We start from the raw sequence: 13781 nt of genomic DNA on the forward strand, positions 1-13781 counted from the left end.
AAATAAGTGAGCATTTATCTGCAATAAATTTCTTTTGTAGATTCATGGTGAGCGGCACGGTTTTTCTTTAGTTAGTGCGTTTCCGCTGCGCTGTCTGGACATCGTGTATAACGAATTTGGTACTGAAGTTCGTTATAAATGGGTTTGGTTATAGCGAAATACTTTATATAGCAAACAAATTGCGTTGAATTACGCAGTTCGTTATAACCGGGTTTGACTGTAACACCAGAAATCCTGCCACGTTTCGAATATGATAACCACGATCCTCACCTAATGCCATGCTTTTGTGTGCTCTTACGGAAAATCACTTTTACTACTGTCTAATATGAACAAAATTATGCTCTTTTAAACACAGTGCCGGATTGTGTTCCTTTCCCTGTTACCACATTTTGAACGTTGTATGGTTATTCTATATTGTATAATAATAACCAATGTATCACTTGTGTTTTTATCTTAAAGGGAGGGACAAAAAGCAGGGAAAGATTTAGTGTATTCTGCTCAGTACTTCTTGCTAACTATTGCATAACGCTTCTCTCAAATCATTGTTTTGCTCTGTTTATAACTTCATGTATGTACCGCCCCACTCACACAATGCTCCCATGTTGAAGGGGCCTGTGAGTAACTTGAATAAATAAATAATGACTAGGCATGACTCAGCATGACTAGGAACAGACGGAGAATGACTACAGAGGAAGAGGCAAATGATGAGAGGTAAATCATAGGAGAGGAAGGGCAGGCTTTCGCCATTCTCCTCTTAAAGGCCCACTGTTCACCCTCCGGTCGAAAATATTTTCTTCCCCGGTGACTGTGAGACTTCGCCCCCAGAACACAAGGCCGCAAAATGTTTTTGAAAAGAGTAACTAATAGCGCAGTTACAGCCACCGCAATCACCCGATTCTGTCGTGTTTCTCTCCTTCCGTTCCCTCGCAAAGGTGTTTTACTCTCCTGCCCGGTCGTCCTTCCGCAAGACAAATTCCCCTTCCTCCTCCGTGTTTGGCAAGAGGTGGGGCGTGGCACTCTGCGTGTGCGAAAAAAACAAAAAAAACAGGCGAGGGGTAGGCGTGCTGCTGGATTCAGTCTGGGCGAGGCAAGGGACAAGCGCGCACGAGCGGTAGACACCCATCCTTCACAGACAGCGAGATGGACCAATGGATGTCGTGCTCGAGAAATACGTTACAGCTGCGGCTCGACGGGCCAGCGCAGGGAACGGGAAAGCTGGCTTCCCGAAGGAGAGAATGAGAGAGCTTTGATTTGTATTTTCGTTGCTTTGCGGCGCGCGTCACTGTAGCATTTTGCACAGACTATCTTCGGTACCTGATCGAAACACTGGGCTCCTTTGATTAAAAGGTCCTTCCCTGGACAGTGGCCCTTTAAGAGATATCTAAGAGACCCTCCTATCTTTTTGCTGTATGAGTGTACTTAACGGCTACATTTTCAGGATTCTTTTTTTGTAAGCTTTGTTTGTCCATCCAGGTCTCTTTCCCTAAGGTAGCTGAATGACATCAAAATTCCTAGTGTTGCCTATTTCCTGCGAAGTTTAGTCCACGGTAGTGTCAATCTAAGCTGTGCTAACTACGCAAGGCGTTATAATATCACCTGCAATAACAATGCTGTGAAGGCTGCCTGTGCGTTATAAATGTAACAGTTGTACTGGAAATCTGGCAAAGGTTCCAACGTGTGCCCATTGGTGGTATGTGGAGTGCAGCTCTGCAGCTCATGTAAGAATCGCCATAAGGGTACCAGATGGCTGAGCTAAGCACATGACTGCCCTGCACTTACATTCTGCAAATTTCACTCACCAACAATGTTGCTATGACCTGAGGCAATGGCATTGACATAGACGGAACTTCCTTTATGCACTACGCCAATGTCAACATGATACATCACATGAGGATATTGGACATTCCGCTTGTCATTTGTGGGGACTTTAATGTCAACCCAAAGCAACTGAGGCAGTTACTGTAGCTTTAAAACAATATTTTGGAGTCCATGCACTAACTTCTCAAGTCCCGACTACAAAATACCCTGCCAAAGCTGTCACAAGAAGTGGCGCTTGCATATGCTATGGCTGTGCAGGATATGTTGGCCTGACTAGCGTGAATTATACGTCATACTTCAACTACCACATGCCTTTACTCGCTGCCATCACTGACAATGCAAAATGAACGCAAAAATAAAGCTAAATTTCCACAAAACCCGCTGTTTGTTTATGAATACAAAACAATGAGACGAGTCACTGCACAGTGGGGAAGTCTACATGGATTACACTGCTACTCTCCTTCAGCTACTAAGCTCTGAAAAGATTACATTAGTAATTTCATCAAAGACATGTAGAACAACTTATTTATACTTTCCGCAGTTTTGGTGATTATTGACCTTCTTCATACACACAACCTTTTCTAAGTTTTTTTGCATTCGAGTAAGTGAAGTGGTTACGGGTACATAACAACAGTAGATATTTTCAGCAGGTACATTATCATGCCATAAAGTAAGCCACAGTACTGTGAGCAGGGTGAAGAAGTGGTTACGGGTACATAACAACAGTAGATGTTTTCAGCAGGTACATTATGATGCCATAAAGTAAGCCACAGCACTGTGAGCAGGGTGAAGGACTCTCCCATTTTCCTCCAATTAACCCGGTCTTGAGCTAGACTCATCCACGTGACCCCTGCAAACTTTTTAATCTCATCCACTCGCCTGATTTTCTGCCGCCCCCTGCTACGCATTCCTTCCCTTATAATCCAGTTGGTTACTATTAGTGGCTCTCTCCCCACTACATGTCCTGCCCGTGCCCATTTCTTCTTGCTGATTTCGACTACCTCTACTTCTCTGACCCACTCCTGAGTAAATCTGGCCCCTCTGCTTTCTAAATCTGTGCAACACATAGTTGGTGACCCAGGACAGCCCTGAAATGCACCCACAACTAGCACTTTGCAGCCCTACCCTTGCCATGGACCTACTGCAAAATGAATGGCATCAAACTGTGCACTAGGACCTGCACCAACTACCAATATTGCCTTTCTGCCTTTACAGCCCCATATATGCTTCACACAAACGAAGGCCCAGCTCTACGTCGACTCAGATTTGCCACCTCCTCTTGATCAAGAGAAAGTTGCCTGAAGCAAGATACACCTTCTCTCACCAGATGACCACCTGTTCAATGGACAGAAGGAAGAATTCTTAAAAAATGTTTTTCAATACCTCTCATCATTACCCTGCTGCCAGCAATACGTCACCTCCTTGGGCAGCAGACATGAAACGGCTCTAAGCTCTTGGCTTATAAGTAACTCCTCCTCAGACTCACTCACATGCCCTCAGAACTGCACCAGTGGCTGTGATGGACCGGCTCCTTGGTTGCTTCTCTACTCTGGGGGCTGCCATCATTTTCAGTGCTAAGTTCACTGGATGTTCCATGCTTGTCTATGGCGAGTTCTAGTCTGCTTCATGTTGCTTTGATGAAGTTATGCTTCACATAGTCTGTTCAGTTATGCAGAACTGCCTGGAGGAATCGTGCCCAAGGAGTAAGATATACTTCGCTGGTAAGAGGAGTTCAGTTCTGGTATGCGAGAGTTGGACTGTGAAAAAGGCTGACCGCCGAAGAATTGACGCGTTTGAATTGTGGTGCTGGCGAAGACTCTTAAGAGTTCCTTGGACTGCCAGAAGATCAAATCAGTCGATATTGTCGACCATAAACCCTGACTGCTCATTGGAGGGTCAAATTCTAAAGTTAAAGCTCAGCTACTTTGGTCATCTGATGAGAAGAGAGGAGTCGCTGGAGAAAGATTTGATGTTGGGAAAGGTTGAGGGTCGCCGGAGAAGGGGTAGGCAGCGAACGCGATGGTTAGATGGCATTCTCGAGGCATTGCAGATGAAGCTATGTGATGTTAAGAAGATAGTGAGAGACCGGAAAGCGTGGCGTGACATGGTCCATAGAGTCACGAAGAGTCGGACACGACTGAACGCCTGAACTGAACTGAACTGATATTGCAAAAACCTTGGCAGGGCCAAATGACACTTGGATTTGACAGAGGTGCTGACACAGCCACTAAGTACTGCAAAAACCGTATAATACAGTTTTTCCCAATTTTATCACATCAGATTTCCACCTCGTATTATATGTGGATCACAAAAAATTTCTGCCTAAATTTGCAGTTTCGGTCTTGTTATTATTCAGTCCTCTCAGCGTCAGGATCAGGCTTCCAGTAGGGTGCCTCGATGCAGCGCCGTTGTTCCCTAGATTCCAGCTAGAGGAGGAGTCATCTAGCAGTGACGTTGGTTGACTACGAAATATTACAGTGCAAAGAACGGGACGAAACACGAACACGGGCACTGCGCCCATGTCCATGCTTCTTCCTTCCGTGCTTCGTCCCATTCACTGCGCCGTTATATTTCGTTATGCAGCACCAACTAGCCCGGCATCTTCCACTTGTTGGTTGACTGTTGGCTTGCGATGCACACATGACCAGAAGAAGGTCGATCGCACTTCGCGTGATGTAGCAATGACGAAAGAAGCACTCAGCATTTTGCAGCAGTCCTCTCCCGGGCATGCTAGACATGTCCTACAGCCGAATCTTGGATGCTTGACTAGCATTTCTGAGGTCGCGTTTTTAAGAAATGCAGGTTAACAAACACATTTAAAGGTGCTGAAGACGGGTTTCTATGGCAAGGTTTCTCTAGCAAAGGACTATCGGCAGACAATATGCCCGACGACAACAATCTCGAAAACACCGAACCTGAAAACACTTCTGGGGCGCACACATTGCATGCCTGCGCGCAGTGCTAGACGCGAACAAGAGGACGCGAACAAGAGGACGCGAACAAGAGCTAAAGTGGTGCATGCTAACTGGCAGCTCGTGTAGTGCCGTTCCGCATCCAAGCTGTCTTGGTTTACAACAATAAGAGGTCCATGTGGCTTCCAAGACTTCTGGGACAAATGTGAGATGTACTCCTCATGAAATTCTCTGGTTAAGCATATTGGTGCAAGAAGGGAAGCGAACCAGCACAGGAAGTGTGTGGTACTATTCAACACCTTGCACTGAGTAGCATTGGATGCAAAAGCGCACAGTGCATATGTCATGTGCAGCAATAGCGAAATGTAGTGCAAATAAATACTTTTGCTGAACTTTCTTCGCTCACATTATATGCGGATGAAAACTTTTTTCCCCGTTCTCGCTCTCCTGAAATTACACCTCATATTATATGCAGGTCTGTATTGTACAGGGATTTTTACATTCCAACCACACCGCTGCTTGGTCAGTTCCAGGTTTTGTGGTGCAGGTGCTTCCTACCCTACTTGCATGGTTGTGGATGCCGTCCACTTCATAGCCCTGCACTAGTGCGTCGCCCGTTTTTCTGCTTTGGTGACCGCATTTACCTATGCAGATATATTTCACATCTGCTCTTTGTTTTTTCTTTTGCTTTTCATGAGCAGCCTTCCAGTAGTTTCAGCACTAAATTGGGGAAACAGTAAAATATGTAAGATTTAATGTCCAGCCTCTGCCTATGGGCTAACAGAGAGACCGTAATGGATAAGCATATTTTGGGGCCACTAAGGGTTAAAGTGCACTGACCCCTTAGAGTGCACATATAATATGCATTACATTTGGTACCGACTGCCATTGTGCAACAGCAAATGGAGCCGTCACCGATACCTCTGTTTTTCCCTCGGGAATAACAACAGCCCTGTGAGTTGCATTCACCACAGCCATAGCTGTGTGTGCCATCTGATCGAGTCAACTGTGACTATGTTCTGAACTCCTGTCTTATCTCCCTTGCCAATGTTGGCAATATTTTAGCATTTGTCCTCCTCACTCCTGCCAACACCCACCTAGTGCTCGCACAAGCTCTGTCTCTGGTGGCTGCGACAGCATCATGCCCGTCATCAGCCTATGAGATCAGTCGCTGACCTTGTACCCAGACTGCCAACCGTCTTGACTCACGATATCAGGCAGTGGATGATCCATGGATATTTTCTACTTTATCGCTCTGCGTGTACCGCAACATTGTGGCAACTCTCGTTTGCTGCAATGTAGACAAGCACAGCACATCGAACTTGCATCGGCTACCCAATGGTCTTGCACAGGCTCACTTATCTGAACTCCACAAGGACTAGAAAAAAAATAATAAATGTGCATTTGTCCCAAAGTTCTTGCATCCATATTTATCCCAGAACTTACTGAATGCCCCTCAAGTTGTCTCATGCTCATTCTACAACAGAAGGCAAAATATTTCTATTCATTACTTAAAATGAACTAGCTCACCAATTTCACTGTACAGCTGCTCATAGTTTTTCATCTCTGCATCGTTCATGGCCAAGACATGCTGGGACTTGGCAATGGAGAACTCACACTGGGCCAGCGTCATCAGCATGCGCTCGTACACCATCCGGCTGCAAGGTTGGAATTTGAACACACATTCAAGGTGTGCCTACCAAAAATAGAAGGATACAAATCAGCTTGCGTGCTTTAGAAGCAGAGAGAGCAACCACACTAAACTTTTGAACAGTATGGACTCAGTCATGTAGGAGACATACACAAACGTAGGGCATCAACCTTTAAAACAAGCTGCAAACGAGTGGATTCTGAGACAGTCTGAAGGCAGACAGCTTTTAATGGGATGCTGCTCATTCTGCTAACATGTGTTCCTAAAACAGTCACTCACTTTAACTGGTCGTGATCTGGCATAAACAAGATTAGCCAACAAATACTCATCACAAAGTTGACCCATAGCTATGCCTAAGCTTAGTGGAAACTCTTACAGAAATGCACCAGTTTGATCTGTTTAGTGAACGAATGCCAGCACAGTAATATCATACAAAGGTTATTTTTAGGCCATTCTTGCTGCACTTCTCCCATTTTTCCTCATCTATCACACAAGTCAACAAGCACAGTGTGAAGGGCAGTTACAGCAAAGAACATTCCTCAGAATAAAGAAACAAAATAAAGGTGGGCACCCTTGACTCAGCATAAAATCATCCCTCAGAACACATATGGCAACAAAATCAGTGATGCAAGAACCATTTTCAGTGGGGAGCTGGGAAAAAACTTTTTGTTTCTTTTATTCACTTATTGCTTAATTACTTGAAAAGTACTCCCCCTATGTCCTTTCTTGCATTTTATCAACGATACCAGCAAGCAAGTTATGCCGCCGTTTCACATGATGCGATTCTCGCCGCAGCAGTGTGCGATTTCAGCCGCACAGCGACAGAAGGGCCCGCCGCTCCCATCGCAGAGCGGCTGCGACAGACTTCCAACATGTTGGTCGCATGCCACTCCTGTCGCAGCGATCGTTGCGAACGAGACGGTCGCCAGCCTACGGAATTCAGCCCGATGTGACTGTTGTACGTAGTTGCGTACAATGTCTATTTTGCATAAAGTGGTTTATATTTTGATAAAAAACAAATTAAATACTACATTTAATCTTATGCGTGTTCTATCTTTATTGTTGGTAAAATATGATGATGCTGCTGCTCGTGCCGCACCGACAGAAATCGCTGGTGCCACAAGCATGTGAAAGGGCTGTTGCGATTTGCGCCGCAACGACACTGCGACTAGACCGAAATTTTTCGTGCGCGTCGCATCGTGTGAAACAGCCTTTAGTGTAGTACCCGCCCCAGCCTGTTTCTTCTATAGCTGAAACTGCTGTTTTAAAAAAACCAAAATGATGGCAAGCAATTCTTACCAGGATACTTTCTTGGGCGAGTTGGTACTTATTCATTATTAATATAAACAGCGCGAACACGAAGACAAAGGACAAGATACACGAAAGCTACAGTACAAGCGCTGACTCACAACTAAGCCTAAGCCCTTTACTCCAAGGCCCAGAAAAAACAAACACGAAGAAAACGAAACGGTCACATGAAACAACCCCTGGGTTCACCTACTGCATAAAAAAGTTACTTTAAAAAATCACTTAAAAAAGACACCTCTTTGCTTGAAAGAGCAAGAGAAGTCTTGCTGACACACTTATTGTCCGTTGAAATAAAATATGCTTCCACTACCTCTCTCGTTATCTTCTCTTTGTGGCAATATAAAATCCTAACACTGTCAAATTTAGGAGTGCACTTCTTCTCTTTCTTCATTATTTCACATGACTGGCAATGTGATACCAGAAACGTTTTGTCCTTTCCACTTTCCAAGTTGTTCCGGTGTTCCTGTAGTCTCTTATTAATACATCGTCCTGTTTGTCCTATATAACTGGCTCCACAAGAGAGTGAAGCCTGTACACAACACCTGTCTTGCATCCAGCATATGGGTTCCTATGTTTCACCCCACATTCTTGCTTCTTCGCTTCTCTTTCCCTTTGAATAGCCGGGCAGATCCTCTTCATCTTGAGCGGGGTGGTCAATGTGACGTCAACATTATATCTCTTGCCTACATTTTTGAGGCCATGCGAAATTCTGTGCACATACGGTACTACTGCAACTTTCCTCTTCCTCTCACCCATGCTGGGCAGGGATTTCAGTCTGTGCGTTCTTTTAAGGCTCTTCAGTACCCGGCAACTGGCCTCAATTATAACTGAATCCCGATCATCATGTTTGTTGGGAATACAACCCGAGATCGATGAAGCCGTTGCTGAGCTCCAATTCGGGACATTCCAAATTAGTGAAGAATGGGATGATCAACACATGCTTATTAAATGCGTTGAAGAAATCTTGTTACCACGGCATGGGCAAGAGTTTTGAAAGACAAGTGACAAGAATTGCAAAGGCCGGTTATCGGGATTCAGTTATAATTGAGGCCAGTTGCCGGGTACTGAAGAGCCTTAAAAGAACGCACAGACTGAAATCCCTGCCCAGCATGGGTGAGAGGAAGAGGAAGGTTGCAGTAGTACCGTATGTGCACAGAATTTCGCATGGCCTCAAAAATGCAGGCAAGAGATATAATGTTGACGTCGCATTGACCGCCCCGCTTAAGATGAAGAGGATCTGCCCGGCTATTCAAAGGGAAAGAGAAGCGAAGAAGCAAGAATGTGGGGTGAAACATAGACACCTATATGTTGGATGCAAGACAGGTGTTGTGTATAGGCTTCCACTCTCTTGTGGAGCCAGTTATATAGGACAAACAGGACGGTGTATTAATAAGAGACTACAGGAACACCGGAACAACTTGGAAAGTGGAAAGGACAAAACGTTTCTGGTATCACATTGCCAGTCATGTGAAATAATGAAGAAGGAGAAGAAGAAGTGCACTCCTAAGTTTGACAGTGTTAGGATTTTATATCGCCACAAAGAGAAGATAACGAGAGAGATAGTGGAAGCATATTTTATTTCAACGGACAATAAGTGTGTCAGCAAGACTTCTCTTGCTCTTTCAAGCAAAGAGATGTCTTTTTTAAGTGATTTTTTTAAGTGATTTTTTTAAGTAATTTTTTTTACGCAGTAGGTGAACCCAGGGGTTGTTTCACATGACCGTTTCGTTTTCTTCGTGTTTGTTTTTTCTGGGCCTTGGAGTAAAGGGCTTAGGCTTAGTTGTGAGTCAGCACTTGTTCTGTGGCTTTCGTGTATCTTGTCCTTTGTCTTCGTGTTCGCGCTGTTTATATTAATAATGAATAAGCAATTCTTGCCTGTTATCGTGTTATGTGGGTGTCATCAACATAAAATTGCCTACATCGTGGTTCCAGTGTCCCTAAACAAAATTATTGGTTTGGTTCGGTTTACGGGGTTCAACGCCTCAAAACAACCCAGGCTATAAGGGGCATAGGTCCGCACCATGAGGAGGGCCTCACTAAAACTCACAACCAGTGACACTTACCTCCACTCACACCCATGGGCCCGCTCATGCTCACATCCCCTTACTCACACTCATTGCTGTTCGCACTCTAATCCACACACTTGCATCCACTCACTCGCACTCATCGCCACTCCCTCTTGCATTCACACTCATGTCCACTTATACTTGCACTCACGGCCACTCCCACTTGCACTCACGGGTGCGAGTGTGAATTAGGCAATATGAGTGCGCCGACCTATGATGAGGGGTGCCGTAGTGAAGGGCTCTGGGTAATTACGGCATTTGAAGTTCTTTAATCTGCACTGACATCACGCAGTACATGGGCAGCTTGCACTCGCCTCTCATAAAAAGCAACTGCAGCAGCCAGTTTTTGAACTCAGGTTTTCGCCTAAGTAGTCTAAGCACCCTAACTGCCAATTCGTAGTGAGAGCTACACTGGGCTGCCAGTCAAGCATTTTGCGTTGGCCAGGAGAGGCCAGTTGTACACATGCGCCGTTACCATGGAAACCAGAGAGGAGCAGGAGGTGTGGTGCGTGCTTCGCCATCGCCACACGCCCACTCTACCGTCGGAGCCGCGTGTGACGTCACGCGGATGAGCAGTAGTGTGCATGCGCCGATATCATAGTAACCATAGTCCCACAGGTGCACCACATGCTTCGCCACATGCTTCGCCACCGCCTCGCTGCTCTATTACCCGAACCGCGTGTCGCTCACGCAGCATTGCGATGAAAAGCAGAGATGAAATGGGTGGCTGTATCACAACATTTAACATGGATGCAGAGAATGAGAGTCTAGCCTCTGCTAAATGGTGGTATAGACAAGAGAAGATTAACTATTCTGATCCTGAGGCTGCCTGGCACTTGGCAACTCAACAAAGAGAGAATGAGCAAAAAAAGAGGGAAGAGAGCAGCATAGACACCCGAACAGAGAGGAATGGCTTGCCAAACAGATGCCAGACTGCCGAGTGTAATAGACGGCGCATAGCTACTGAGATGGAACCTATGGAAGACATCAGTCAACAGGAACCGACAGAAGAGGACGTGAAGGGTGACAAAAATAGATTTTGTCGGAAATTTCAGGTAATAATGGCCATCACCTTCGTAGCTGAAAAAGCAGATTTTCACCAGGCCCTGTCTAATGCTTTGACTACTGTTTAGACTCTGGGATGTAGTAATGAGGTATCCATATGTCATCAACTCTCACCAATCGATGTCAAAGGCCCTGCGAGCTGCAAGCAATGACTGATAAACATTACCTAGAAATGCTTGCCCCACGCAGTTTTGGTTGATCGTCTCATCATGGAGATACCTTCTGCTAATTTACATTAAGAATATTTTGCATTCTAGCAAGGTGCCTAGTTTCAGCTACTGCGCAAACTTTCACTTGGCTGTTTTCCATAAAAATATGTTGAATATTTAACATGATATCACGTGTCGTGACCACCATGGGACATGAACAACATAGTTCATTTTGAGTTAAGTTCACTACATTTAAATTTTCAACATGCTTAGTAAATGGTCTTCAGTGATTATGCAGAGTCCACACAAACTTCACTAAAACTGACTTCAAGTTGGCCAGTCATCCAATGTTAATTCTGAGCATTGTGCGAAATTCATCATTTTCGCGAGAATCACCGCACAGCTCATTTCAAATGGGTGCCACAAAATTACCAACAGTCGGTGTTGTCAAATTATACAGGTACAGACACATGTACCTACGTGCGCACACACGCGCACGCACACACGCACGCGCGCGCGCGCACACACACACACACACACACACACACGCACGCACGCACGCACGCACGCACGCGCGCGCGCACACACACACACACACACACACACACACACACACACACACACACACACACACACACACACACACACACACACACACACACACACACACACACACACACACACACACACACACACACAGAGAGGCTAAGTTTCATCTTTGCATCCTTAGTTTCTAGTTTGTGGTACCGATCCTGCATGCTTACATACGAACGAACATGAACAGTATATACTGCTTTGAAACTGTTTACGGGGATTACTCAGCAAAAGAAAAGTCGCCTGAAAGCTGATTGCAAGGTAATAAGCGGTTCCATTTCCTACTGCTAACCTATATCTGAGCAGTCAGTTGCACGTACTTCTCTTCCTCGGTGTCGTCGTCGGTCATGCACCACTTGAGGAACACCTTGAGCAGCATGTTGAGCCTTCTGTCGTCGCCCATACCGTCTCCATCAATCAACAATTTCCTGCGGATAATCTCATCTGCAAACCGCGAAGGAGTCATGTCACGCCAAGTCTCTCTTACGACACAAGCACTACCGAGCAGCAACACTCAAACTGAAACACGCTGTACTCAAGGTGGTCAGGCGCCTACCTTCAGACACAGGAACCATGGCAGGGTCCCCGAGCTTTCTAACGCTTTGCGCCAGCGCAGGTGCTATGATTCCCGTGCTATGATTCCCGAATCCAACAGGACGCGATATATTAATCAGGTATTCAACAGCTTTGTTTCTATATGAGCAGAGCTAACAGCGAAATTAAAGGCGATATACAAGGCAATACTCTTTCGAAAACAACGCCATCAATCGATTCCGAAACAGATTGCGAAATGGATTGCCTTGGATTCCACATTGATTCCATCGGATGCCACGATGAATGGATGGATAGAATATAGAAGCGTCCCCTTTGAAACGGGGTGGCAGCAGTAGCTATCATTGTTTTAGATTAGTTAACTATACCATAATTCTAGTTATTAAATTTTTGTTTGTACATTACTAACATTATGTCACTTCTTTGCTTTTGGCCACCGATTTACCAGTCGTTTTTTGCTAGCTACCACCGCCGGTTTATTCACCCGGCCACATGGTATCCATGTGATACATGGTAGAAGAACATAGACCGTGTGTGATATCTCTAAGGCTGTGGCTAAAGGTACGTCCGACGGACCCGATCAATGGTCTTAAAGGTACGTCCGACGGACCCGGTGCGTTTTTCTTCGGGATCCGTCCGACGGATCCGGGAAATATTTTTCAGAGGTACGGCGGACGGACCCGATCGGTAGGGATCTTCCGACGGACCCAACGCATTTTTCTCCCATGTGGGCCTTGGGATCCGTCGGGAAAGCCGGATGGATCCGAGACCCCCAGATACCCCAGATGTGGTTGTAGTTGTAGCAACAACATGGTAGCCATATGTAGCCAAATCGAAGTTGGTATGAGGTGTACGTGCGAGGTGCAAGAAGTATGTACTACATGGTGCATGCGTGAAATGTGAAATTACAAATAGTACAGTGGCAAGAATAGTGCCTAGAATGGGTGATATACTACGTGATGGCATGATGATAGGTTTACGTGAGTTGGACCGCGGCAGGGTGGCAAGCACGACCAGAGCGCAAGCGCATGTAATCGCGGTGTTGACGGCCAGCCCGCGGCCCGCACGCCCGCTCATTTGGTCCTCGTTATTATGTGGATTAACGTCTTCGACGGTCGTTATGTAATTATGTAGTTTTGATTCTTCAAAGTTTCCTCACTTCCATCTGTGATGAGATGCGTCACGTAACGCATCGCTTTCTGCTCGCATTGAGGTCAAGCTCTACGTAGTACAAGCGGCGCTGAAAAAGCTGGGCACCGCCGGCGTGTCTCTAGCCCAAGCATCGCGTCATTCGTGTTTGTTGTACAACTGGAGGTGTGGTTTGTGCTTACCGTGAGATGCTGTGATTGCGGATTACGTCCTACTAGAGTGCTGTGTGAGACTACGAAGAGTGCTGTGATGAGTGCGCCGATGTCCGGACGGACATCAGTGTGTCCGTTTATGATCGGCGATGTTGCACGTGCATGTCAGTGTTTATTAGGTGCAGTGGTAATTTATTTACACGCGCTGTGCAACAATCAGACGAAAATAAGTCATCGACAATTTGTTAGCCTGTACTACAGAGCTCAAAACTCGGAAAATGGGAATGCACATGATGCAGTTTTCGCATGTTGGAGTGGACCGAAAAATAAGTCCCAGCCCACACCGCCGGGATGCGCATTACTAC

At 45.7% G+C, this 13781-nt stretch overlaps 1 protein-coding gene across 1 annotated transcript in view; it reads right to left on the reverse strand.

Annotated features, from left to right (window-relative positions):
• The window catches only part of thoc7 (THO complex subunit 7), a 35070-nt gene extending 22709 nt beyond the window's left edge, over nt 1-12361 (reverse strand). The window contains exons 1-3 of the mRNA XM_084586684.1: nt 12120-12361; nt 11884-12007; nt 6261-6388 (exon numbers count right to left, since the gene is read on the reverse strand). Coding sequence (XP_084442810.1) covers nt 6261-6388; nt 11884-12007; nt 12120-12138 — 271 coding nt within the window. The 5' untranslated portion in view covers nt 12139-12361. The remainder of the gene's footprint in view (nt 1-6260; nt 6389-11883; nt 12008-12119) is intronic.
• Nucleotides 12362-13781: the final 1420 nt, after the last annotated feature.

Source organism: Amblyomma maculatum, unplaced genomic scaffold (genome assembly GCF_055883805.1).
Source record: "Amblyomma maculatum isolate TAMU_Amacu unplaced genomic scaffold, ASM5588380v1 scaffold_27, whole genome shotgun sequence".
Classification (NCBI taxonomy): Eukaryota; Metazoa; Arthropoda; class Arachnida; order Ixodida; family Ixodidae; genus Amblyomma; species Amblyomma maculatum.